Source organism: Wasmannia auropunctata, unplaced genomic scaffold (genome assembly GCF_000956235.1).
Source record: "Wasmannia auropunctata unplaced genomic scaffold, wasmannia.A_1.0 LD336076.1, whole genome shotgun sequence".
NCBI classification, from domain to species: Eukaryota; Metazoa; Arthropoda; class Insecta; order Hymenoptera; family Formicidae; genus Wasmannia; species Wasmannia auropunctata.
The window spans coordinates 2,986,192-3,011,343 of NW_012026814.1; the positions used below are offsets into that span (position 1 = coordinate 2,986,192).

Genomic DNA, 25,152 nt, shown 5'->3' on the forward strand with positions numbered 1-25,152 from the left:
AGAGAGAGAGAGAGAGAGAGAGAGAGAGAGAAAGAGAGATTCGTCGAGGGGACGTCATCTCATTACGGTAGAGTCTCGTTCTGAAAACGGGAGAGAGGGAGCGCTCTGCGCGACATGAGTCTGATGGCCCACATTATGCGCGGTATCGGTGCGATCAGGTCGGTCGCGGGAGACGCGTCGGCGTCGACGGTCAGAGCGAACGACGTCAAACGAGGCGGCAACGATGGCAACGACAAGACTGGACTCGTCGACTCGCGTATGTTCCGACACGATCGAGGATTATCGGCACGATCATAATTTCGCTAGATTAAATCAGCCGTGTATGCGCGTGTCTCCCTCTTTCTCCTGTGTATCGCCGCTTGTCGCCTCCTTCAGAGCTAATGGTTTGCGATTTTCTCTTCGCAGATTCGTTTGTTGAAAATTGTTTCCTCGCGATAATATGCGTCGCGAAATTTTGTGTAATCGCTTTATTGAAATCAATAGCTCTGTCGTGTTGGTTTTAATTTTTGGAAATTAGAGGTCCAAGGGATACGTGATCTACATCTGTAGGATCAATCGTATTTCCGCGTCTGTCTGAAAGTTTTTAAACTTCCAGTGACTCACAGAGAGAGCGAGAGATACGCGAGAGGTAAACGGTGCATTTAATTTGATAGCGTTACGCAAAAGATACGTTAATTCGCAGAATTTAGAAAAAGAGCCGAGTCGTTGAACCGAGTGAGCGCGTAGCTGGGTCGGCAACTCTCTGTATTTCAAACTCAATTCACTCGAAACTACTACTTTGTGGACGAACTCATTTTTGCATAACGCTGTCCAATTAGCGCGCCTCTTGCAGCCAGAACGGAGCATTATGCGAACGCGTCGGGATCATAGAAACTCTCCGAGTGAAGTAACCGCACGAACCGCAGGGAGGGGGGGGGATGGCGGGGAAACTCGCGATTTTATTATCCTGTCCTCCCGTAATCACCGTGCCGACGCATAACGACATGTACGAGACGTGTCGTCCCGCGCGTCGTCCCGACGAGCCGATCCTTTGCGGCCGCAACGCGCGACGCGGACGCCGCGCGATAGGTCAAAGACGAATTCAATTGGACACGGCGCGCCGCGCGGCTTAATGATCGGTCATTATTGCGATCTCATCGGTGTGATAGTTATTATCATGTTTAACGACTCGCGGCCCTCCTCGACGCGCCGTCAATACGCGCGCGTATATACGGGCGCGCTTGATCGATGCGCGTCGTGTGCATCGCGCGCGCGGTCGGCATAAGTTAATGATACCCCGTTCACCACACAGCGGCGGGACGGAGACAAGTAAAATGTCTGCATACTTCGCAATCTCTATCGACCTCGGCCGGTGTACAGGCTGCCGTCGGGTGCCTGTTATTAATCAGGCGCCACAAACAGCCCCATTTGCTAACCATAAAATTATTAAGCGAGCCCGCAACTGCCGTGGGATTGACTCGGTTCGGGTTTTGACTCAACCTTTGGCGAACTGAGAGGCGACTTTGCACAACGCGACAGTATCTCGCGGCTCTTGCGTTCACAATTTTCGCCGGCGTATGTGAGAAACGGATTAATAACAGCTGATACATAGTAATAATACATTGTAGTTTAATTAAAATTTTATATCGTAAAATAACAATTTTATAATTAGTTCTCTATTCTCATTTCTATTGTTCGAAACGATATTTTCGAGGATCAAGAAAAAAAACGCAGTCTTTTAATCCCATCGGCGTAAAATTCTCATCCGCCGGCACGATTTGAAACGTGACACCGCGTGCGCTCGCTTGACAGCCGCGACAGACTCGCGCGAGAAAAGGGCCGGCTTCGCGAGAGAAAAAGGTGACGTTTCAGCTAAGTTTCGCGGTTAGACCGCAGTCGCGACGTCGGCGTCGGGCGGCGTTCGCGGTTGGCGAGGTCAGTGGCGCTCTGCACCAACGGCGACGGTCGGTGGTGTGTGCCTAGCCTCGGAAAATCAACGCTAAAGATAGCACTTCGTCGGCCGATAATAGAACGGCTGCCGTTCCGACGAGACGACAGAGAGCGCGTCCCGCTTTCGCCGGTCGGTCGGTCGGTCGGTCGTCCCTCCTTTGATCGGTCGCGTCCACAAAATTATCCGTCTATTTTCCTTGCAGCAGGCAAGTTGCCTTCACCGCAACTCATCCCGCGTCTTCTCGGAACGTCTTCGGTGTCGTTCCGCGCACGCATTTCGTGAGATTTGTTGTCTCCCCCTCTTCCCTCCCTGCCATTCTAAGAGAAAGATCTTATTCTATATATAAATTCACGCGCTACATTTTATTTTGTAAAACTCTTAGTTTCTCCTAGATCTCTCACGTATAAATTATAGATGCAAATGTTACGTTCGTGACGCGAAGCGACATTAGCGTTTTACCGTATTCCGTGTATCTTTCTGCAGTTACGTAGTCTTGAAACGTGCCGCTTATACCGCCATCAGTTTCATCCGTTTTATTTACGCAGAAATTCCGTTAGATAGTGTGGCACACTCACAGGGCCTTATGCATATTCGTGTACCTGCTCTTCTTAGACGATTTCGCGTCGTCGTACGCTTCATTGGAGTGCGTACCCGCGTACGAGAGCTGTACGTGCATAAATGCACACGTTTTCTGTCCGCCTCTCTTTCTCTCTTTTTTGTTCTCCTCGTCTCTTTCTCGTGTGACTTTGCAAATAGTCAGTAACATCGTTACCGCGTCTCGCAAGTGATCGTCACGATCGGCTGTCGCCAGGGCGCGGCGGCGCTATTGCAACAACCGCAATATGCAAATCGAACGATCGACTGGCGTGTAAGTGTGGCGCTATAATTGCGCTACAATTATCCTTCCTCTCTGGAAAGAACGGTGCCGATTTAAAACGACGAGGTACATACTTGTGGTGATATTTATTTGAATTGAAAGTAAGTAGAACGATACTCGTATTCTTATTTGCTCGCCACCCACGCAGATGTAACGCGTATAAATAACTTTTCGATTTTACGAAAGTTTTGGGGGAGGCAAGAGTCGGAGGAGTAACGTCGCGTCGAGCGTGCTATACGGGATGAAAATGTATTTTCTAAAGCGGAACGGTTCCTCTCGAGAGTGCTCTCGTCACGCCCGAAAGGGCTGTGCAAACGGTTTAACGGAGTGACATCGTAAGAGTGTGACTTAGCGCCGCGACGCCTTGACGAGAGAGCAAGGATGAGGGAGGGGGGGTGAGGGAGGGAGAGATCGTCGGGTGAAGCGAGACGAAGGGATTCGCAATGTGGCGAGCGCGAGGAAAAGAGAGAGACAGAGCGAGGAGGGGTGCACTTTCTCATAGTAACGTGCCGATGGAATGACAAGCAGCGGCGGTTGAATCTTTAATCTCTCGCGACGCGAGATATTAAAGTTTCTCGAGGGCTCGGCAACTACTTGGCCCGCGCCGCGCTGAAATGGGGTTTAAGTTCGATAGACAGCAGCGCGCGGAGGGGAGGGGGTGGGGTGGAGCGGAGGAGGGTGAAGACGCTTTCCACGGCGATATCGATGGTCGTCTTTTAATGCATAAATAAAAAGACCTACGCGATGGCGCGCCGATTACCCTTCTCCTGCTGTCGCTTCGACGATTTTCTTGCCCGGTGTACTTATCCACTCACTCTCTCCATGGACCCCGTTTGCTTATCGTGACGAAGTAAGAGGCCCTTATTACGCTCATTACGATCAGGAATTCGAAATGGAGTTTGCGTGATCTTGTCGTGAGGGTTGAGAGATGATACGGAATCAAGTTTTACTGAAACGGATGGGCTGTGTAAAGGATATACGTACAGGTTATGTAATTGAGCTACAAATAACAATATGATATTTCTGATTTACGATTTGCAAGTAAATTTTAATACTTTTAATTATCAATTATTAATAAATAAATATTTTAAATGTAATTCGCGCGTAGATATTACAAAAGTATAATAATCTTTTGTTATTAATAAAAAAAATTACTAACAAGATTCTGCTGTGCAGTCCTTAAGATTTATTTGTATTATACGTCAATGTTTCAAGCAATTCGTTCTAATCGCTGCCCGTAGGAGAAAGAAAGAGAGAGAGAGAGAGAAAGGTATTTCGCATATCGTATATGCAACGATAATTTCCATGATAGACGAACGATCGTTCCATGGCCGTGGAATGCAAACAAACCATGTTCAAGCATCGAGCCTTTCCCTTCTTTCGCATCCTTCCTATGTTCGGTATCTCTGCCCGCGTGTGCCTTCAAGTCTGGTTCACACGCGAGCCTCGCGCAGGTTTTGCCATGCACCTTGACACTGAGGAGCTTTTACGAGCACCTTTGACTTTTCCAACTTGTTATTATCAGCATAATCGTCTTAAGTCTCGAACGGACTACTCATTTTTCGCCGAACGATGAGACATTACAAAAATTCGTATTAATACCGTAATATTAAGACCTTTGATAATGATATGCAATACAAATATGCAATACCGTTAAGTTACACTGCTATATTATTCTACATTTTTAGAATATAATATTAACAGCAGTTTTTCGAGCGATTAAAATTCAACAGTCGACAGAGAGAATCTTACGGTAAATTCTTTTTATTGGAAGATTAGCGAATATTAAAAGAAAATCAAGATAACCGAGATTTTTGGAATACATTTCGGGATTCAAAATGTGTATAGTTTTGATTCGACGGGAAGATATGTTCCGTTTCGCAACGGATACACGTCGTTTCCGTTTTCGGAACGACGGTAAGGCCGGAGCCGGTGCGCGAATTCCTCATCGGAATATTCAGCCGGGTCTCGCCTGCATAAAGAAATAGTGGAGCGATAACGCGATAAGTCGCGTGAGACCGCGTCGAAAATTCACAAGGTCCGGCCGAAGGACTACTCGGCTTCGCCGTCGGTCGGCCCGTTGTGAGCGGGCCCGTACGTTCGCCGCGTTTCACTGTCCTTGTCGACAGAGTCAAGGTCATGGTCGTCCGCACGCCCGGTGCCTCCGCGCGGTTCTCTCTCGGCATCCAATGGGAATCGCGTATCCCATAAACGGCCACGTGCTGCTTGCTCGCTCGCTCGCTCGTTCGTTGTTGGTATCAACGGCACAATTCACGATTCGCGAGCGTGTCTGATTCCAAGCGACGAATGTGTGCGACTAGTTTCCCTGGTTCTGGGCCTTGGTTTGCAACGCCTTGCCTCGCTGTTTACACGCGAGCGCCGGTGTAGACTCTGGAAATTCAACGTCAGGGACGTTTCCACGGATGCACCCGTGTGTGTGTGTGTATAGGTCCGTGCACGATCATGGTTCCCATGGTTCTGCACGCCGTAATGCAAGGAGCTCGCTTTCACTCGGCGTGTTCCATACCGGACATCGTTATCGCGCTAAAGATAACACACCACTGAGCGTACGCGAGGGCGTCCTGCGCGACGACGTATATAGTTAAGATTACTGCGTTACTTCTTCATTCCGAATTGATACCGAAATAGACGGAGCGTGGAGAAAAAGGGGAAAAAAAATCTCACTGCAGTTTGTCGCTTATGAACCAAACTCGATTCAATCAAAAATTCAAGTACGAATCAAGAATTAAAATCGAACTCACGGTACACGGTGTATCTTCATTATGAATGATACACGAGGCGCATGTGTAGGATGTGTTACGAAGTCACTTTGCAATGCAGCATGTTAAAGAAGAAGCACTTCGCGTCGTCGGAGTTTAATTCTCCTTGCCAAGCAATCGATTCCCCTTATCGGCAATTATCGGAGCACTTAATGTACATATATACGCGTATGTATATTTGACGTCGACCGGACTATTACCGCCGCGCGCGTCATTTTATCTCGATTATCGTTAGAATTAATACAGTCATAAATCTGCTATTACGAGCGCGGCGTGAAAAAGTGGCCGGCGCGTTTTTCACCGTTCGCGATAATGAAACCGAGTGAGTGCATTATACCGAGTGGCTCAATCGAGAAAATCAAGGGAAGATAAACCCTCGATTCCTCGCGCGCGTTGAGATCCCCGGCTCGTTAAACGAGCCTCGATTCGTCTCGATGGCATTCGACGTTCCTCGCAAGACGTAATAACGTCGCAGGCACTTAAGTCAGCCGGCCCAATAGCCGGCGATTTGTCTCGCGCGAAATGACCTGCGATTTCCGAACGTCGCCGACGATTTACGCCGCGTGCGGAGGTGCCTTTCCCTCGTCAACGAGGATCGAGATAAACCTATACAATCGAGTATGATTTTTACGATTTAAATCACATATGTATCCAATAATATAATAGAATGATTTATCTCTGAAGAAGTAAATTTACCCGTCGAACAGGGGGGGGGGGCAGTTTGATTTTCGTTTGACGGATACGGGATTTGCGAGGCGATGTACACACGGCGACGAGAAGTCTCCTGACTGGGAAATATGCGCCATTCGATCGGATGCGAGTCGAGTGCGAGGCTTATTGTCAGTCGATCGCGACTGCTTATCCGTCCTCCTGCTGCGCGATAAAGGCACGAGCGGACAAATGCGGCGGCGTACGCTCCTCCGGAGCCGCAGCTACGGAAGCCCGGTCGACCGAGTCCGGGTAGCCGCGATGCATACATAGAGATGAAACAGCGCGGTACGACGCGATCAACGAGTCGGATCTCACTCGCGTATCCGTTCTCACGAGAGAGCCGACTATACTGACACTCGATCGCGCTCCTGGAATCTCGCGTGAAGAGTGTCGGGTGCACGCGAGCACGCGGTCAAACACGCCACGTCCACGCCGCTAATCTGCTATGCGTGACGCGATACCAAAACCGCCGCGCCGGTCTTTTGTGAGCGATTCTCGCGATTCTGCGGGATGCTACCGGGGCCAGGTTTGGCTGGGCTCGGGCCGAGTTGCGTTCGGTTGCGAATCTCGAAACGAAGGAATCTCGAACGCCAGCGGAATCCTTATTCCGAGAAAGCGTAAGGTCTATACATATCTCCGTCCAGTTTTTACATTTGTACAGTCCGATTAGAAAAGCGTTCAGTTCTTAGGAAACAATTCAGTTGATGCACGGGAAAATAAATGCCGTCGGAAATATTTTACCACGACAGAATTTTTCCAAGCAAAATTAAGTGGATGGTTTATGTAAAGACGATTTTATCGTAGACCTCGAGATACATATATTAAATAATTTAAATTGCAATTCTTTTGAAAAGAATCGCAATAAAGCTAATGGCTATTTAAATACACGAGGTGACCTTGGCCTTGGCCGTGAACCAGCTTCGTTGCGAGTGGCCCAACGTCGCTGTCACGGTATAGCGGTGTCGGGGCGCCAGCTTATCTGCTCAAACACATCGAATCTGGAGCGCGCTAACTAATTACCGGCTTTTCCATGAGTCTGGCTGAGGCCAGTAATTGCATGCCCGTCGTGCTATCGACGGGGTGGTGATTCTCTCCCCCGGGAACGCAGCCGCAGCCGTTTCGCTTCGGATCAGGGTATCAGGTGCACGCTCCGTCCTCGTCCATTCGGACTTTGTCTTCTCTTTGGCGCACTGTTTTCTTTCAAGTCCATTGCTCGTTTTGCGCGCGACCTTCGCAAACATGTTTGCTTCGCGGACTCGTTAATGTACCTCTTATTTATTCCTGATTATTATCTAGAACATGCATTCACGTATATCATATCGTGTGACAGGGTGTTCTTTTTTAGCCGATAAATTTATGAACATTTTTTCGATTTCTTTTAAAAGAATTTATAAAATATATTTAATACCTTGCGATGTGTTAATGTTTTATATCAAAAATATAAAATACATTTAATATCATGCTACATTATGTAGGTACACTTGTACGTTTGCGAAATCCCCGTTGAATTTTAAAATTTAAATATCTTGCAAAAAAATAAAGAAATACGGTTCTAGTATATACCGTTGCCTCGCCATTCACTCGAGATAAAATTGAAAGGATAAGTGGCACGGTAGGTTGTGAAAAAGCCATTCCGATATTTGGTTTCTTGCCGTTCAACGTCAGGTTTCCGAAAGGAATGCAATATTATCGTTCTCGCCCGAGCTTTAAGCCGATTTGCGTTATCGGCGTTCCTTGTTCCTTCCAGCCGAAGGAGTTCACGAAATCATCTTTCTCCTTGTCGCGCTTTGAGACGTCTCGCTCCGCGTTGACATAAGTGGCGTTTTTGCTATCTTAACCCTCTGGCTACTGCGCGCTGTAGGCCGACTGCCCGCTAATTGATTCTTTAAAACGAAACGCCATTATAATAATCTTACGAAACGCCAACTACAGTGACTCTTCTATATCTCGACATCTCGTAAGAATGTTCTTAATTGTTTTGATTTGTACTTATTTCAAACGCGAAAGAACGTTCGCGTTTTTTTTCACAGCCGAACTGTGCGCATAGTACAGCTCCAGTCATAGCCAAAAAATTAACAGTTCTGGTATTTCTATAAATAAAAATCAGATTCGTATTTTATATAATATAAATTCAATTGACGTCATAAATCCGAAGTTTAATTTTTAATGACGAGGACATCAAAGTAACGAAGGCCCGCGTCTCTTTGGATGCAAATAAAAGCATTTGTCTTGAAAAAAAAAACAGCACCCTTCGATATTTTCAAAAATATTTGTCCATCGATGAGATGGTATTTTCGCACCGAGGATAATTCGTCGCCAAATTAAAAAGCAAGTAACTTAAACAAATAATTTAACCCGTTTGCATTTCGCAAGAAAGGAAAAACGGACCCGCAGAATGCGCGACGGCGCACGTTTCATGAGATGCTATCGGATAGCGTCGTGCACCGAACGGATTATCCGCGGCAAATTTGTCCGTAACTAGAGTATCGCTGGAAATCCCATAAGCCAGCGACTTAGCGCCTTCGGATATTTGTCGATTCAATGCGCGCCTCCAAATCCGGCCGAGGGTACGCGTCTGACCCACTTATGGCGCATTGCTGATTCGATTATTCGAATCTTCTCGTTTGAGAACATTAAGATTACAGTCGGCGCAGTTGTTTATTGGACAACAACATGAGAAAAGGGCAAGGAAATGTCTTCTCTGAAAATCGATCGGCACCCAAATAAATTAGATTCTTCTTGAAACACGCTTAATAATTTCAAACAGCGGTCTTATACGTTTCGCGTACAACGTTTCCCAGAAATCTTGCTTTGATTTCTTGAAAATCGTGGGACTCTGACATTTCCATAATGACTGCGAGTAAATTGATTTGGCCTGGCTGCGTGTCGATACGCGCGCAATAGAGTGTATATTATATCGAGGCAATAAATTTCGGATATTAAATTTTTAAATTCTCAACAGTTCTCTCTCTCTTTCTCTTGTACGTTCTCTTAGAATTCTATATCGAATAAGTCGCGCTCGATATTATAATTATTGTCGACCTGTAAGGAAGAGGTTTTACCAGAGGTTCAGATATTTTATTATTTATTTTATTTACACAAGAAGGAAACAAAAGAATTTTAATTAATAATTGACAATAGAAATTACATGAAAAGGAATTTTTTCCTATACTAAGAATGTATATTCAATAAAGACATTTTCCATCTACGTGCTTCTAATGGGATACGGAAGGCTATTTACGTCGCTCTGGCGAAATGACGACGTGGTGCGCAATACGCACGCGGCCGTTAATATCGATTCATCGAGAACGCACGCATAACTCTCTCTCCTCTCCCGCGCACGCATTCCCACGCGCATTCCTGCCGGCTACATTTTACAGCCCCGGCGAACTCCCGAGTACGTTGTGGAGACTCTAATACACGGCCGTGCGAGGAGTATGTTGAACCGTGGCAAAGTTGTTACGTGGACATTATGTATAATATTTATGCTAATGAACTCTCCCGGGACGGTCGATCGGGAGCGCCGATCGCGCAAAACTGATCCCTCCTGCAAAACTGATGTGGCAAAAGTTCGCGTCCCACGTACGCAGGCGGGAACCTACACTCGTGACAGGCTTTCCGCGAACGCGCGCATCTTCCGCCGTAAACGGATCAAGTCGGATATGTCGATTCGTCAACTTGCCCGATCGCGATCGGCTTTCCGTGCTTCCGCCGGAAAACGTCCGTCGTCAGCCTTTGGTTCGCTCGGTTGAGTTAAGCTCCGGGCTTCGCTCATGCGTCGATTGATAAAGGTGACGAACGGACGCTCGTTGCGCTTGGTCGTTCATACGCGCGGATTTCTGCAGGATAAATTGGACTTTGCTATATAAGTATTTATTGGTGCGACTAAGAATATTTCTTACTTATAAAAAATATAAGTTTTATTTCACACTGATTTATTCCTCGCGGTTATCTAATAACTTATTTTCGTAGCTATATTACCTAATTATTATTTCAATTAACATTATTCTAATTGCCATTTCTCTTGTTTTTGTTACAGGTATGTGCAAAAAAAATCATCTTACCGCCGCAAACTAATCAGCCTGTATCGTAAGAATGACATCTCTTTCAATTTTTCTTTACGATTTATTTTGTACGTCATACAGACTTATTGCGTAATTATCTAAGTTATTTTAGAATTATCACCTAATAGAAGTACTAGAGATACAAGATTAAATATCAGTGTTTACAATCTTATTACTTATTACTTGGTTTTAAACTAGCCAGTTAATTAATTATCCGAGATAATCGGCGGATTAAATCTCTCTCATTTATGAAACTCTTAATTTCTTATGCTGTATCACAGTTATTTATTTCGATTAAACAATCATTACTAATCTGTTGATGACGATATTACAAATCGCGGTTTTTTTCCTTTTAATCGGCATGCCTCTTCGGATAGCGTTGAAACGCAAGAATAACGAGTCGAGTCACACAGGGAGTAATGTCCTCGAGTGCACGTACGAGAGTGCACCGCGCGCTCAGAATGCAGTTGCATAACACCACGACTGGTCATTCTTGTCCGACACCTTCATTTCTCTTTCCCTTCTTCCCTTTTTGTCTTTTATCTTTAGCTTTACGCCTCGACGTCATTCCTCTACTTTTTCTTATTCCTCTCTCGTTTCACTCGACGTTTTCAGTACACGATCTTATTTAACGACGGCGACGTGAAACTGTAATAGCGGACAAACGTCGGCGCTCTTTACATTTTTATGAAAGTGAATAGATAAATAGACGAAATTATACTTGTGAATCGAAGTCTCTCTTGAGCGAAGTACGCGGAAGTATTATTAAATAATGTATGTATATCTAGCAAACGCAAGAGAAAGAAAGGTACAAAGTGCAAATTTTACGGACAAATTCACGGGGAAATTAATTAATCGTATTCGTATTCCTGCAGTTCTCCGTTAGATTTTCTATCGTGTTCGCGCTTTGACGGTACAGAGACGGAATAATTGTAGGGATTTTCCCTCCCCCTAAAGGGAATAATAGCAGCGGCGCGCACGATCACGGGGAAACGCTTTTAATATACCCCACTATCTCTCGAGATCGGAATGTGCACCGGCAGCCGCGCGTTTTAACGCGATTTAAAAATTAACTTGCGCTGACGAGCGCGAGCCACTCTCCGAGCACCGCTCCGGGAGAGAGAGATGCCCTCTATCCGCGGAATATTATTCGCGCGCTCGCGCTCGCGCTTCACGGTATGACGACCTCCCCCGTCTTGCTGTGTACAAGGAGAAGCGGCAATAAACGTTTTTAATTACGGCACTACGATATATAGAGACGCTTTGAGACCGCGACGTAAAAATGGGACGGCCAAGAGGCGGACGCCGCGCCTGGCCGGGAGGGTGGGACGCGAGCGCGGTGTATACGTGACGGCGGAGTCCCGCTTCGCGGGAAACGTATTTTCGTTCCCGCCGCCCGCACCGGGGAAAATGCACTCCCGCGCCGACGTCTGGCGCCGCGACGCTCCCGCCGCAATGTACCGTGACGGGACGAACAAATGCGCCCGATTTATAATTCCCCCGTCGTCGTGGAGTAATAGCGAAGCGGTGCGCGCGGCGCGGACGCGAAACGCGAGGCATCTTCCGCGCGGAATATTATACTTTGCTACGCCGGCACTCGAGCGTCGCGATTAAGCACTCGAGGGGCTTTTCAGCGGCGCGCGAGATCGCGAGGATGTGTCCGGTAATAGCCGTGCAATTATCGGAAATTATATGTTTGCGTTAGAGAGACAGATAATAGGCGACGCGTTGCTCGGACTGCAACCCGCGAGCGCGAATCAGGTAAAAAAAAAATCCCGTCGATAGACATTATTTTCCTCTTACGAGTTGCGTCGCAAGTGCCTTGAGATCCGTAAGAACGTATGTAGTTTGCGTTTCATTTCTATCGCATTTATTTATGAGGTTTAAAATCGAAGAATTCGCTAAAATTCAGAGAGAATGTTGTTGTTTCAGAATATTCATTTTATTTCAGAGTTTATTATTTCAATTGATATGCGTTTTATTTTAACGCGCATATCAATGCTGCAAAGAGCTCCCTCGCGAATATCGATTTTCGTTAATCGAAACCGCTTTTAGCGTACACGTCGAGTTTCTGATTATCGTTCTGTCAAATCGGGAGATTTGGCCCACGCCGTTTCGCGGCGGTGAGCGCGAAATTCGGTTTTATCCGCGTATTATGTCGCAATTTCGTCGCCGTAAGCGAAAACGGACACCAACGTCGTCTTTCAACGTCCGGTCCAGCGTTCGATTCGCCCTAGCCGCCGCTGCGCCACCGCGGGGCTGCCGGTTCGAATTTCTGGCATCTCTGGTTTCGTCTTAGGACGCCGGCGGAGCCGCTTACTTAGCATATACGGCGCACGGTCACAAAGGGTTCCCTTCCAGGAAGGTGCTTTCAAAAAACGACCGCGCGGAGCAGCCTACGGTCCGCCTTTTTTTTTTATCTTCCCCGCCGTGGTACCGGCTTGACCTCGCTTCCTCGTTACCTCATCGCCGAGAATCCTAATTAGGCCGCGCGTATCCTCACGTTCGGCTCCCCTCGCAAAATACGTAATCGCGTGTTGCGACATTCGGACAAAAGATGAACATCAGAAAACATCAACGAAAAGACGGGGGAAAAAATAAGAGAGATACATAGATTCTATAGAGTCTATAGTATTTGTACCAAATAGAAACGAAAAGATGACTTATATACTTTTAGTAGAAATAAACGTAACAAAGAATTTCTAAAAAATAACCAAGATTTTTTCAATACCTCAGTGCGAGGTATTGTTTAATTATTGAAATAATAAATAATATTTTCCTATAGAAAGCTTGATAATTATTTAAATTTCTTCTGCCTGTCTTTTTCTTAGATGATCATAGAAGCGGGAGACTCTTAGTTATGCATTAGCTATATACAGCCGCTATTAACTATGGAAAGATGCTCTTTTACGGAAATTGATAACTAATTATTTACCAAATTACTTTGCGGAATGTTAATTTCATGCGCCTCCTCTCCGTGTTTTTGCCACGCCAGCCGAGAACGCGTTTGCGAGCGAGCTGCCGCTTTTATAAGCAGGGTAATTACGATATAATAATAACGGCGGGCGTCGTGGCGCGGCGTTTTGCGCGGTGAATCATTGGCGCCGTTCCGCCTGCTCGAAAATTTTCGTTCGTGCATATTATGTAATTAAGCGCGTAGAATGTACGGCGCGATAACAGCAATTAATTACGGCAATCCGGACCGCGTCGTTTTGCGAAAGGAAACAAGTTAAATGCGCTTATGAATTAGAGATTTAAATAGGATTTTATGTATACATATATACGTGTATATTATTAACTCTACGATTATTACAGTTATTTAACTTTATTATCGTCGGACGTAATACAGAAACTTCGAGGAATTTTTATTTGAGTAGATTACTACTAATAGAGAGAATTGTACAGGCAAAAATGTAATAACACGTAATGAAATATTTAATTATGAATCTTTCGCCGAGCTCTTTGTGCGAATACCGGGCATTAAAACGTAAAACGCGTAAAAATTTCAACGACGCGTTAATTGTTCTAACGTTAATTATTTCAACGCACCTTACGTGACGATCGTATCTTTTGACTTCGTTTTCCATTGATCTGCAATCACGACGGTAATTTGTAGCCGAGGAGGACGCGATAGGGAAGAGGGATAGACCGGTGCAAACGGGAACAATAGAGTGTAAGGCGGCCGTGATAGGGAATTCCTGTTGGATTCGCGCGCGGAATTGCAAACGATCGCGCGAGTGCAGCCGAATGAGGGCGAGTTCGGTAGGTTCTCTCTTTTCTCCCTCTTCTTTTTTTCTCTTTCCTCTCTCTCTCTCTCTCTCTCTCTCTCTCCCAGCTCGAATGCATCGGCGTGTTCGTGTTTTGGAATGCCGCCGCCGCCGCTGCAACAAGAAGAAAGCGATTCGATTCCATCGCCGTGGCGGCGGAGAGAGAGAGAGAGAGACTCGACGGGAAAGTTCTCGCGGGCCGAAGAAGGAAAGGCTCGACGCGGAGAATCGAGCCCTTCCTTGGAGGGAGCGAGGAAGAGGGAGAAAGTGTGAAAGGGAGCGAGCGCGAAGGTGTGCGGAAGGGCGAGGAGAGGAAAAAGAGAGGCTGCGCACGTAGTAGTAGTGACCAGTCGTAGAATGCCACGTTGCTTACGTTGCGTGCAACGACAACGGCGTAGAAGCGCGTCTTTTCAAGAACTCTCGGACCGGTGTATACCCTTTTTTCTTACGAGAAGAAATCTCTCGCACACGTCGCTTCGTTGTCGCTTGCGTTAAGAAACGTTTAATAAACGTTAATCTTCGTACACTCAGACTGCTGAATTTTTACGTTTGAAACAGATACTCGAAAAATCGATTCGATTGTTTTGGAGCAAAACTGCAGAAACAAGTCTGAAAGCGAAAAGATCGAATTTGAGAATTTTAGTTAAAAGTAAAAGAAGTGTGCGCGTGTGGGTAAATCAATATCTCTCCTTCACACATGTTTGGGGAAAATATTATTTTCGCAATAACTAACGCGCGTTCACGCAACACATCCCTTCGTCGATTATTCGAGGGGAATTGCGAGCTTCGTGGAAACGAGTTCAGCAGGTGGGGTCACGAACTCAGGCACGCGATCGCGCGCGTTGCAGCGGATTTTCCTCTCTTTCGATCGCCAGCTGCCAGCATTATTTCGCCCTTCTCATCTTGTACTCCCATATCGATCGCGGCGTATTGTCGTCCCATTCAGACGCGAGAGGGACCGCAGCTGTCGTACTTTAAACTTTTCCTGACGCGCACAGACGAGTTCGGGAAGCGTAATAATCGACGGATGAAAATTCGCATTTTCTAATTTTTAACGCTTTTATTTAATTATCATTATTTAATTATTATTATTGCTATATGAATGTAAAAGCAATTTGAATTTCAATATGGAAATTTTCTAAAGTAGAACCGTTGTTAGCTCATCGCTAAGTTAGAATTATTACCGCGAATACAAATTAGGCTACGGCTGGAATTTGTGGCTTGTTCGAGAAAGAGAAGGTTGTCCCAGCATGCGCCATAAATCGTTACCGGCAGATAACATCGTCCCCATCATCGCCGCCGCCGCCGCCGCCGCCATCGTCGCCGCTGGCGAGCGCGGCCTTGGCCTGCGTCGGGTTTTGCAGAGCGATTCGGCTAACAAGAAGAATTCGGCACGTGCATCGGAGCTTGGGCTGAGCAGACCGTAGAAGCTGCGTGCGAGAGCTACGGTCTTCCGGCCTGGTAATCGACGCCAACCTGCTCCATGAGATTCTTTTTATTCCGTTCTCGAGAAAGCAAAAGTTGGCCGTGACGCTCTCGACCTTACGCGCGACTTGAGAATCGCGCCGAGCAATTAATATCGCGAGTGTGAATGAACCGCATTGACTGTCTTTTTATCACATTAACGCATATATCTTTATTACACAAAATTTTTTAAAATTGATATTACGAGATGTTAATGGTAGGCGCGATTTCGTAATCTCTATTTTTAATCTAACTTTACAAGCATGTTCTCTATCATGGTCTTCTGTTTTTTAAAAGTTCTGTTTTTTTTTGTGAGAATTTCTTTCCCGTCTGATCGCTATGTCTTTTTACATAAATAAATTTAAGCAAGACATTTAAAATCGTGAATTAATCGTAGGAATATTTGTTAGAAATTGTGCGAAAAAGATTCGAATTCCTTCTGAGATTCTTCTGACTTCTGAGAAATATATACCTAAAAATACTTGATCAAGCGATTATATTTTCTTTTTAATAAACTTATTAAGTTATCTAGTGAGTTATAATCGCTCAAAATAAAATATTATTTTTGGATTTACTTTTAAGCGATTATCTTAATTATTATTTGCGTAAATAATAATTAAAATAACGTTACACTTTATATATTCAGACGATGAAATTACTCAAGGCTTAAGTTTTCGCATTACATTCCTTTATATATTATATATCTGATATTATTACTTTTCGTTTTATGCACACTTGTGGAGATAAGCGTGACTTGAAACTTAACTTATTTATGATGTTTCATTTAATGACTATTATTAAATCCGTCTGCATTTGCATATCCGTTTCCGATCACTTGCATATTTAAATTAGATGAAAATGAAGAAACTGTAATATATATGTACGGATCCGGATGTGCCATATTTTGCGATAAATCTTTTTTCTCAGTTCACTTAAATAATTATTAATCAACGAGTGCATACATACACATTGCATGTTTTTATCGTAATTTCTATCCTGTAAAAATAATTTATCGCATATCAATTTATGCGGACACCTTTCCATATTTTTATTGTATACAAAATATTACTATTTATCATTTCCAGTTATTAAGCTCGAAGATTGGCAAAGTAGACGAACTTTTGACTTTTAAATTAAGCTTTAATATACTTTTGCTCTTTGTTTCATTTTATTTATATATATTTGCTGTTCGTTTTATTTTACTTTATAAAGTCACTTTTTTATTTTTTCAAAAAAGAAAAACTTATACGAGATGTGTCATATAAAGTTGTACACACAGATAGAAGTAGATATAGAGATAAAAGTTGTGCAAAAGTTTCGCGCGTATCAATCGCTCGATTGCTCGAGGCTGGTGTCCAATTAGCGCCGAAAAAAAGAGCATCTCCGAGGGGGATAATCGAGCACGGCCTTTTTTTTTCTCCTTCAGCGTAAGAACGTGACGCGAAAGACCGGCTGCTCGGAGAGAAAGGACGAGGCGGCGGCAGACATCATTCGTGCATTTACGATCGCGGCGTACGCGGGGCATCTGTTCGTTAACCACCTGTCGGCAGGTGCGAACCGTACACCCGGCCCCGTTACCCCGCGCAGTTGGTATCAATCGGCCCTTTTGTTTTTGCCGGTCTGTTCCTCGAAGTCATTCCCGTTTTACTACGACGTAGTACGCACGAGACACGCGATAGGGCCTCCGCCGGATGTTATCGGGCCCATACGGTGTGGTCGTCCCCTTCTTTTCCACCCTGATCACGTAAAACCCTTTAAGCTCGTGGCACAGTAAACAGGAAGCCCCTGTTCCTCTCTCCTCTTCCCTCTAGCGATGGTCCTCTCCGGTGCAGGTTGCATATGATGCGTGTAGGAAACACCTGCGACGATCTCTCTGGATTTATTATGGGGGGCGGGGTGGGGAACCCTTGTCTCGAGTCCCCCGGGTTGTTCTCGATAACTTTTATTAAATTTTGATGTCCTTTCTTCATTGTCAATGTAATTTTCGTGATTTTAATTCAAAGCGTAAAATAACTTACGCGTGCGTTTTGCCACAGAGAGATCGTGACACTTGCAAAAAATGTTATTGATTCAGCAAGAAATAATTTCTTTTTATTTATGTTACAGGCTGCGATACTCCAACAGACTGCCGAATACATATACCAATTAGAGCAAGAGAAAACACAACTGCTGTCACAAAATTGCCAACTGAAACGGTTGATAAATCAACACGAAGGTGGCGATGTACCCATCAAGAAACGCAAACCCGATACCCAAAGTAATTCTTTATCTATTTTTAAAATGAATTTATTTATACAAAAAGTAAAAATATTTGCATGTGCATACATATACTTTTGCGAAAGAAGATAGTTTTTTCTACTTTCATAAATTAAACGATTTTAGAGCAATTTTCCTCCATAAAAAGAAAAAGAAATTCATTGCAAGCCGCGAAAATGCAGGGATAATATAAAAATGCATCAATAAAACATCCTCACGGTCGTTGCTTGCGTGCGCAAACATTTGTATACATAAAGAGCAATGGAATTAACGTTCATCGGCCGTCGCATAACAAGATTTTCCAAATGGACTTGAATTATTTATCGCTCGTGCGATCGCGATTGCAGTGTCCCGTGTGGATTTCGGATCGTAAAAAGCAAAAAGCGGAAACAATCGGTGCAAAGCGCGAAAAGTTGCGCGGATATACATTGCAATCCGCTTATTTCACGGTTTTCGACGCTTTTATACGGCGCCACGTCGAAGTTTCTATAAGTTATTTCTCAATCGCGAAATTGAATTGTTGCATCTCCGAAACTTCCGCCCAAAAATAAGTAAATAACGTCGTATTTTCAAATAAACGTGACTTTATGGATTTTCGCTTTTATAAATTCGACCGCGCGTCGCCACAATATGTTTATATATGCAAAAAGCCTAAAATTCCTTTTTCTGTATTCATTTATACATAATCATCGAACCAATATACTAGCGATCATAACATTTCGCGGCAAGAGTGGCAAATTTTGCAAGCAGGAATTTTTTAATCTCGTGTCGACAACGTGGTCAATGCGGACACATTTTGAGGGAGCCGTTCGTCATTTTCGCGAAAGTAATTACATTCTTTGCGACTCGGTATCGCGCCGAAGGGATGTACAGGATATTTCAGGAGGGGGAGCTTAATGTGATAACGAGGTGATGGTATCGCTTATATATAAATGAAAAATTTCCACAAAATTTAATTTGATTTATGAAACTCAATTCTCAATTGTTATCATCTATACGTGAAGGAGAATCTCTTGGAGAGATCCCGATATTTTATTACTTTCTTCGAGTAATGAAACAAGTGGAATAGAGTCTCAATTTATATTTAAGTTGACATCTCCAAGTAATATCGAAAGCTTTGGTCTTAATGTAAATAATTGTTGAAACCGTGTGATGTGTCATTGCACATGCATCGTTAGATGTCGAGAGAGGGTAATATCACCGGAAGGCTAAACTTTCGGGGATTATAAAGGGTCCAGAGAAACGGATAGGCAACGGCACACAGCCGCTCGGGTTCGTCCTCGAAAGTCTTTATTACTTGGAGGGGCTAAATACAAGGGGCGAATTAAGGGTGCTCCGCTGTTTCGACGCCGGTGGCGTTTCGGCGACGTCGCCGTCGCCGTCGCGGCGGTGTGCCCGTCGGAAAGTATCTGTCGCGAACTTCGGCCGAGACAATTTCAATTTCCGGTTCTATCGTAAATTAGTTTCCTCCGTTCGATGGCACGACGATATTCAGAAAGTTCGTCGTCGGCTGTGCGATGAAGCGGATTTAATGCCGACGAACCACTTTTATCGATCAATCGCGGTTAACCCTCCCGATTGCCTTCAAATATTAACCTCAACATTTACAATAATTATTCGTTCGATGAAATAACGTTTTGTGATCGAATCTACGGAGACAGAAAGAAGCTAATTCGAAGTCGTGGAAATTTATTTTAAAAAATTTTTGTGGATATTCTTTTTATACTATAAATTGTAGTACAAATATAAGAAAAGATACACCAAAAAGAACATACATTTTTATTATTGAGTTACGTTTTACATTTTATTTAAATGATTAGATGTCAATTAGATTCGTATATAAAAAATCAAATAATTAAATGTTATGGTGCAGCGAGTTGTATTTAAATATACTCCTACATGGTAAAACCATGTAATGAATTGAAAACATTATAAACAATTTAAGAACATATCTCTCTTAAATCCGTATTAAGCTGGGGGGAAAAAATCGGTACTAACGCGGTTGCGATCGTATTTAATAACAATAGCCGATAATCACAATTACTGTTGGAAGTTACATCAATTAATAAATGTTCGGTTGATTGAAAATGTTTGCAAGAACGATGCACAATTTGCTGCTGCCGTTATCGCGTTATAATTCACCGTATAACGTTCTACGATGTCAAACAATGTGCAAATGAAGTGACATACAGGAACGTTACATTCACTTCGCTTTAATATAACGTCGAAACAAATGGACTGGCCTTTGATCCGCGCGAAGTGTAATGGTCTCTATATTTGCTCTATATCGTAAACAGTGACCAGATTTAATTTCGCTCACGGTCTCGCATTCATTTATATCGCGCGGACGGATTGTACTCGGGTCGGGTACGCCGGTATGTGCGCATGGAAATCTAAAATACGTTCCGAAAGTTCATTGCGGTTATTTCGCCGGCTGTAATCCGATTTTATGAGCCTCTCTCATAAATTAGTTTCGCAAAAACGTCGAGTTGGTTTTACTCGTAAAAATTGTTTTTTATACACAGCTGTTTGTCTGATGGCTTTGTGTAAATGTCGCGTTGTTTAAAGAGTAAAAACGATTGATATAGTGAAGATAATGAATAGATAAGAAAAGATATCTTTGATAATTTTGGTTTGGTCTTACTGTTCAAAAACTTAGCGCTGATTTACTTCCATTTTATACTGGAAGGTATATGTGATTCAATTTCTCACTCATCTCGATTTCTTCTGCTCTCTCAGGTGTTGTCGTTAGTCTACCAATGCACGTCAGCGAGAGCGGCGATGAGGGCTTGGGCAGCATGTCCCCCGAGCCGTTGTCGGTAATCACAGTGACCACAGAGGGACATTCCGTTGTGAACAGCGATGTGGTGGAGCTCAAGCGACAGCTAGATAGGGAGCGTCAGGCGAGACTGCATTTAGAGAAACAAATGAGAGCAATTCAGCAGACCCAGTTGTATCCAGAGAGATTCCGAGACAATCAGCTAATCACTTATCAGCCCCATGAGGTAACGTGCATCCCCCTCCCTCCTTCCCTCTCTCCCCCCCGTATTTCTTTCGCTAATCTTTTGGGGAGTGGAGTAAAAGTTGGTTCGTGCCAAAATCAAATCAATCAATAAAATTCTAAGAAAAGAAGCTGAATGAGTTACGGATTAAATCCGGCGATACGAAATCATAATATTCATGACTGTCGAAAACGTTATAAAAGCGCGATACGAAGGCTTTGAAATATCATAGTCTATGAAAAAACATGTTCGAGCGATTTCGATTGCCGGGAGATCGCTATCTGCGCGATACAGAAAATAATTCAACCGTAAACTCGTTTGACCCTCGAGGATTTAAACGTTTCCCGGCCCCGAAAGATATTGCAAACATTGTTTTAATTGCTCGCGCAGATAACCGCGTCTGCTAGCGGACCGCTGCAATGTTGCATACCGTTTTATTATTTCGATTGAATTGATTTCTTTTATCCTCCCCTCTCCCCTTTACCTGACGGCGTTTCGCGTGCGGAACAATCGATCTGGCGTTCGACGGCCGCGAATGGACAAATCGCGCCGAGAGACAGGGTACGATAATAAAAAAAATTAACGAGAAACGCTACTGTCCTAGGTGATCGAGCACACGGACAACGTGATAGCGCAGGAAACGGAGGAGGCGGTGGCCGCGCTTCAGGTGGTGTCGGTCATGTCTTTGCCGCCGGTGGGCTCCACGCAGACCGTGGAGACGTCCAGCCCGGACCCGAGCTCACCGCCCTTGTCGCCGCAGCCGGCCGACATGGTGTCGGAAGAGATCAAAGAGGAGGAGTCACGCGCGAGTACTCCCAAGATCGTCGCCTTCGCCCAGAATCAGGTGTTCACGGCGATGGAGGAGCCGACTACCGCGGACTCGTTCTCGTCGTCGAGTCGCGTCACGTACGCCACTTCGTCCTCCGCGGATTTTAAGACTGGTTCGCCTCAGTACATCACGGCGAGTCCCAGCAGGCCCTTCTCACCGGTCGCCGAACCTCAACGGCTACCGAGTGTTTTGGAGGCCGCGATGAAGGCTGAGCCCAAAGTCGAGGTGGAGAGGTATGCGATCTCGCGCTTATTTTACCTTAAATTTATAACCATCCAATCCCGACCATCGTTGTTTGAATCGCAAAAGATAAGATTCTTGGCCTCACATCAGTAGTTGGTTCGCTTTAAATGTGCCACTTAGTTTTACTTTTGCTTCGAATATCTAATTTGTCTAACGTAATAATCACTATGTCATAAGCTATCTCTTCGCACGGATAAGAGTATTGTAGCTCTGATTTCTTGCAGAAAATTCAATACGCAAAGAGCTAAGATCAATTTTGCACTGACGAAAAATTTCTCGGCTGCAGGTTGCCTTCCCCGTCAAACTCTCTGGACGACGGTACGCAGGGAAGGTTATACATCGCAAACACGTCTCGGCAGAATTTGGAAACGATCGTCGAGGCGATACGTCATCTGGAGGGCGATCATCTGTTCAGCGATGAACCCGCGCAGGATGTGCCGCTGGCATTGACCAACAAGCAGCAACAACAGCAGCAGCAGCAGAAGCAACAACAGCAGCAACAGGCGACGGCGAACTCGACGTCAACAAAGTCTGCGACCACCACATCCGCTTCCTCCTCTTCCTCCGCGTCCTCGACGACGTCTGCCACGGCAGCACCCGCGAAACAACGGATACTGCACCCCGAGCGTTTCCTCCAATTTCACACGCAACAGCAGACCCAGCAGCGGCCGGGCGTGATCGTGGTGAAGCATTCGTGATCCAGCAACACCGCGCGCTCCGTATACTGAACGATGCATTCAGAACGACAATGTACTCGCCTCCACCGCGCGAAATCACCGTAGCTTATCATTCGAAAATGAGGAATCCCTTTCAGCTGATTTGAAGAAAAACGAGCGTTTCGCGGAAACGGGGGAAGTGGTAGCGATCGTCGCGATCGAGTATCACGTGCATTCTTCTTCGCGCCGAAGAACTCGGGGAGACACGCCGCGAGATGCACCGAAGAGAGATGAATTTTTATGTATGTTCCTAACACATGCCGCGCTTCGTTCGCCTTCACCTCGAAGAGAGACCGCTAAGAAGAATAATGCATGCTGATCGAAAGATTTTTAGATAGGAAGGACAAAGTGATTTTAAATCGCGGACGAGGTTTATAGGTGTTGGACGGAGTTGAGTTCGAAAAGGACGAAAGGATCCTCATTGCCGAGTTGTCAAAACGGTAAAACGACGTTTATTCGCGCTTTATCTCATGTAAATACTAACGATTCCTCCTGATCATTTCCGACGATCGCCACGAGATCGCTTTGAATCTCGAAGAGTCCCTCTTCCCTCTCTCCTCCTCCCTTCCCCATCCCTCCGGAGGAAAGTCCTCTTCCCTTGCCCGAAGTGGACGTTTCTCCTTCCGTTTTAGTAGATAGACCATTTTTAGACTTAAGCGAATAACTACCACGATAATATTTCTAGCGCATAAGGCTGCGTACGCTGTATGATATACATATATACAATTATTACATATATATTATTTGTAAAGAGTATAAAATATATATACATATTTACGTTCTTTTTTTACATTGTTACGGAAATGAAAAATACGAGATGACGACGCGAGGAAAAATATTACGATATAAACGACGCGTATATATATGTTCTTTCGATACTTATTACGGGGTTATCACTGGATAAGCGCGAAGCGACTAGAAGAAAGTGAAAACTATCGAACAACAACAAGGTATTAATCAAAAAAACAAAAAAAAAATTACATCCGCATGCAACGTTTAGTATTTGACATTAGTAAAAAAAAAAAAAAAGCGCGGTAGAACGGCGAAGCGGACCTCGCGGTTGGTCAGGCCAATGATCCGTGCGCGCGTATATGACTCCTTTCTTCTGCGTTCTCGTGTCGCGTTAACCGCGAGAGACGCGTGTCGCGGGTTGAAAATTCCGTTTGATCTGTGCCAAATATCCCCAGAGAGTACCCAGACGTTTTTGTTCCTTCATAGATGTAATGTGCGTGATGTGTAAAAGCGAACGGCGCCGGTCGGTACATTTAGTAGACCGTAAATGCAGCGAGTCCACGATCGCTCGTCTTCTCTGTGACTTAAAACTCGTCAATGCGATACGCGACGGCCTGGGGATGCCGTTCCCGTTCGGCGAAGCCCCACGCGGCTTCTCCCGGCCGTTCATTCCCGTTTGCGTCGCCGACCACAACCGATCTCCCTATTGGATCAACAATCAGCGCCGATCGAATGACAATTAATCGCAAGGGCCGGGGTGGAACCGGGACGAGCGCGGCGGGTTTTTCACCCTTCGCGACTTTCACTCTTAAACCCCTGCCGCATACAAACACGTTGTACGAGTTTTTTCTACGCGACATACGGATTTCTTATAGCTTTGCGATGATACGAGATACTAAGAGGCTTGGAATTTACACAATTTCTCGTGCCTTTTCGAGGAGAGGAGCGATCGACTTTCGGAAATGGTCGAACAATCGATCGTCCGGCGGGCGGAAAAGGGCTGCGGACATTTTTTTTTTCTTTCACTTTCGTTTACACGCGTCTACATATTATGTGCATTGTATTTTTTTTTGTGTTACTTCTCTCTTTGTGCGCGTATATACTGTTTCACCGAATGATTGTACAAGCGTTATCGCTCGTCGAGTGTAGGCCCATAGACCAATTTTTAATCGATTATATTAGTACACGGATCCTTTCGCCCGTAATTTACTATTATTACTGATACTACTATTGCTACTACTACTACTACTATTACTACTACTACTTTTTTTTCTACGATGACGTTGATTGGTGTACGTGAACGCGACGTAAGTTTAATAAGAGTTTAATGCATAGGTATATGCCTACAAGAAATTAATTTTAAGTACTCTTTAAGTAATGTAAGTAAGTTAGCGAGCAAACACAAAGTAAGATGCGACCGTAATTAAGATTTAGTTTATCCTTCTAGCGGTTAGGATAAATATAGGAATTGTTTAGCCGAACATTACGCAATTTGAAATACATCCAGGTTAATATTGTCTATCTGTATGATAAATGTGAAACGCTACTCCGTAACTATTACTGCGTGTATATAATACCTTTTAGCGGATATCGCATAACACATGATCACCTAGCTGACGTACCACGACGCTAGAATAAGATAAAAAAGAAACCTCGCCCTTCGTACGTTTCGCCGTTTATGTTCAATCAACGGCATCCTCATTTCGACGGCGCGTATTTGGATATTTTTTTACGTACCATTGACATTCTCACCGTTTGATTTTTTTTTTTTTTTTTTTTTT

At 44.6% G+C, this 25,152-nt stretch overlaps 1 protein-coding gene across 1 annotated transcript in view; it reads left to right on the forward strand.

Annotated features, from left to right (window-relative positions):
* LOC105449290 (helix-loop-helix protein 11-like) overlaps window positions 1-24,890 on the forward strand; it is a 133,879-nt gene extending 108,989 nt beyond the window's left edge. Inside the window, exons 3-6 of the mRNA XM_011688421.1 lie at window positions 17,700-17,850; window positions 20,589-20,854; window positions 21,456-21,913; window positions 22,210-24,890. Of these exons, the coding sequence (XP_011686723.1) occupies window positions 17,700-17,850; window positions 20,589-20,854; window positions 21,456-21,913; window positions 22,210-22,621 (1,287 nt within the window). The 3' untranslated portion in view covers window positions 22,622-24,890. The remainder of the gene's footprint in view (window positions 1-17,699; window positions 17,851-20,588; window positions 20,855-21,455; window positions 21,914-22,209) is intronic.
* Window positions 24,891-25,152: the final 262 nt, after the last annotated feature.